Raw genomic sequence first — 1,077 nt, forward strand, 5'->3', positions numbered from 1 at the left:
CTGCCCCGACGTGCCCCCGCGGGCGCCGCTGCCAGGGCTCCGTGTGGACGTGCCCGTGCCCGCACGCACGGCGCGGGGGGCACAGGGGCAGCCCGGGACGGGGCCCGCCGCGTGCGGGATCCCGGGATRCAGAGGGCAGGCGGTTGCACAGCAGCACGTGGCGGGCAGGGCACCCGGGCACGCAGGCAGCCTGTGGGCACGGGACGCTGCGGAGCGTGGTTGTGTCTGTCACCCACGTGCCCGCCTCACGCGCCATCCCTCCCTTGCAGCTGAACTACCTGGGCCCGCCGTTCAATGAGCCCGACTTCAACCCGCCGCGGCTGGCGCGGGCCGAGCGCGTGCCCAGCGCCACCGTGGACTTGGAGCTGTGGCGCGGGCTGACGGACAACGCGCGCCTGGCCGCCAACTACCGCGCCTACAGCCGCCTGCTGTGCTACCTGCGCGGCCTGGACGGGCAGGCGGGCACGGCCGAGCTGCGCCACAGCCTGGGCCACTTCTGCTCCAGCCTCCAGGGCCTCGTGGTGAGCATCGCCGGCGTCATGTCCTCGCTGGGCTACCCGCTGCCCGCGGGCACGGCCGCCGGCCCGCCGGCGCCCGCCGGCGCCCCCGCCACCCCCAACGACTTCCTCAAGAAGATGGACGACTTCTGGCTGCTCAAGGAGCTGCAGACCTGGCTGTGGCGCTCGGCCAAGGACTTCAACCGCCTCAAGAAGAAGGTGCCGCCCGCCGTGGTGACGCTGCGCCTGGAGGCGCGCGGCTTCTGAGGGGCCGCCGCGGGGTGCAGCGCCCGCGTGCCGCCCCCGTCCGCTCCCTGTGCCCCAAGGGACAGAGCCCTCGCGCCGGGGCACCGCAGGCACGCACGCTGAGGGACGGGGCGGCTCCCGCCGCGGCCGCCCCGTGTTGCCGCCGTCACCGCCGCGTGCCCCCGGGAACGCCGCTCCTCACCCACCCGCTGCGCCAGCGCGGCCAGCGCGCATCGCCCCGTCACCGCACCGTGCCTTGAGCCGCAGGGCTCCTCATGTGCCACCGCCGCCACCCTGCTGCCACCACAACGTGCCTTAAGGGACAGGCTGACCC

General features: G+C 75.4%; 1 protein-coding gene across 1 annotated transcript in view; it reads left to right on the forward strand.

Annotated features, from left to right (window-relative positions):
- The window catches only part of CLCF1 (cardiotrophin like cytokine factor 1), a 6,337-nt gene extending 5,573 nt beyond the window's left edge, over positions 1-764 (forward strand). Inside the window, exon 2 of the mRNA XM_026051567.1 lies at positions 270-764. Within this exon, the coding sequence (XP_025907352.1) occupies positions 270-764 (495 nt within the window). The remainder of the gene's footprint in view (positions 1-269) is intronic.
- The last annotated feature ends 313 nt before the right edge of the window (positions 765-1,077 follow it).

The sequence above is a fragment of the Nothoprocta perdicaria genome, unplaced genomic scaffold, assembly GCF_003342845.1.
Source record: "Nothoprocta perdicaria isolate Ctin4 unplaced genomic scaffold, notPer1 scaffold_765, whole genome shotgun sequence".
Lineage (NCBI taxonomy): Eukaryota > Metazoa > Chordata > Aves > Tinamiformes > Tinamidae > Nothoprocta > Nothoprocta perdicaria.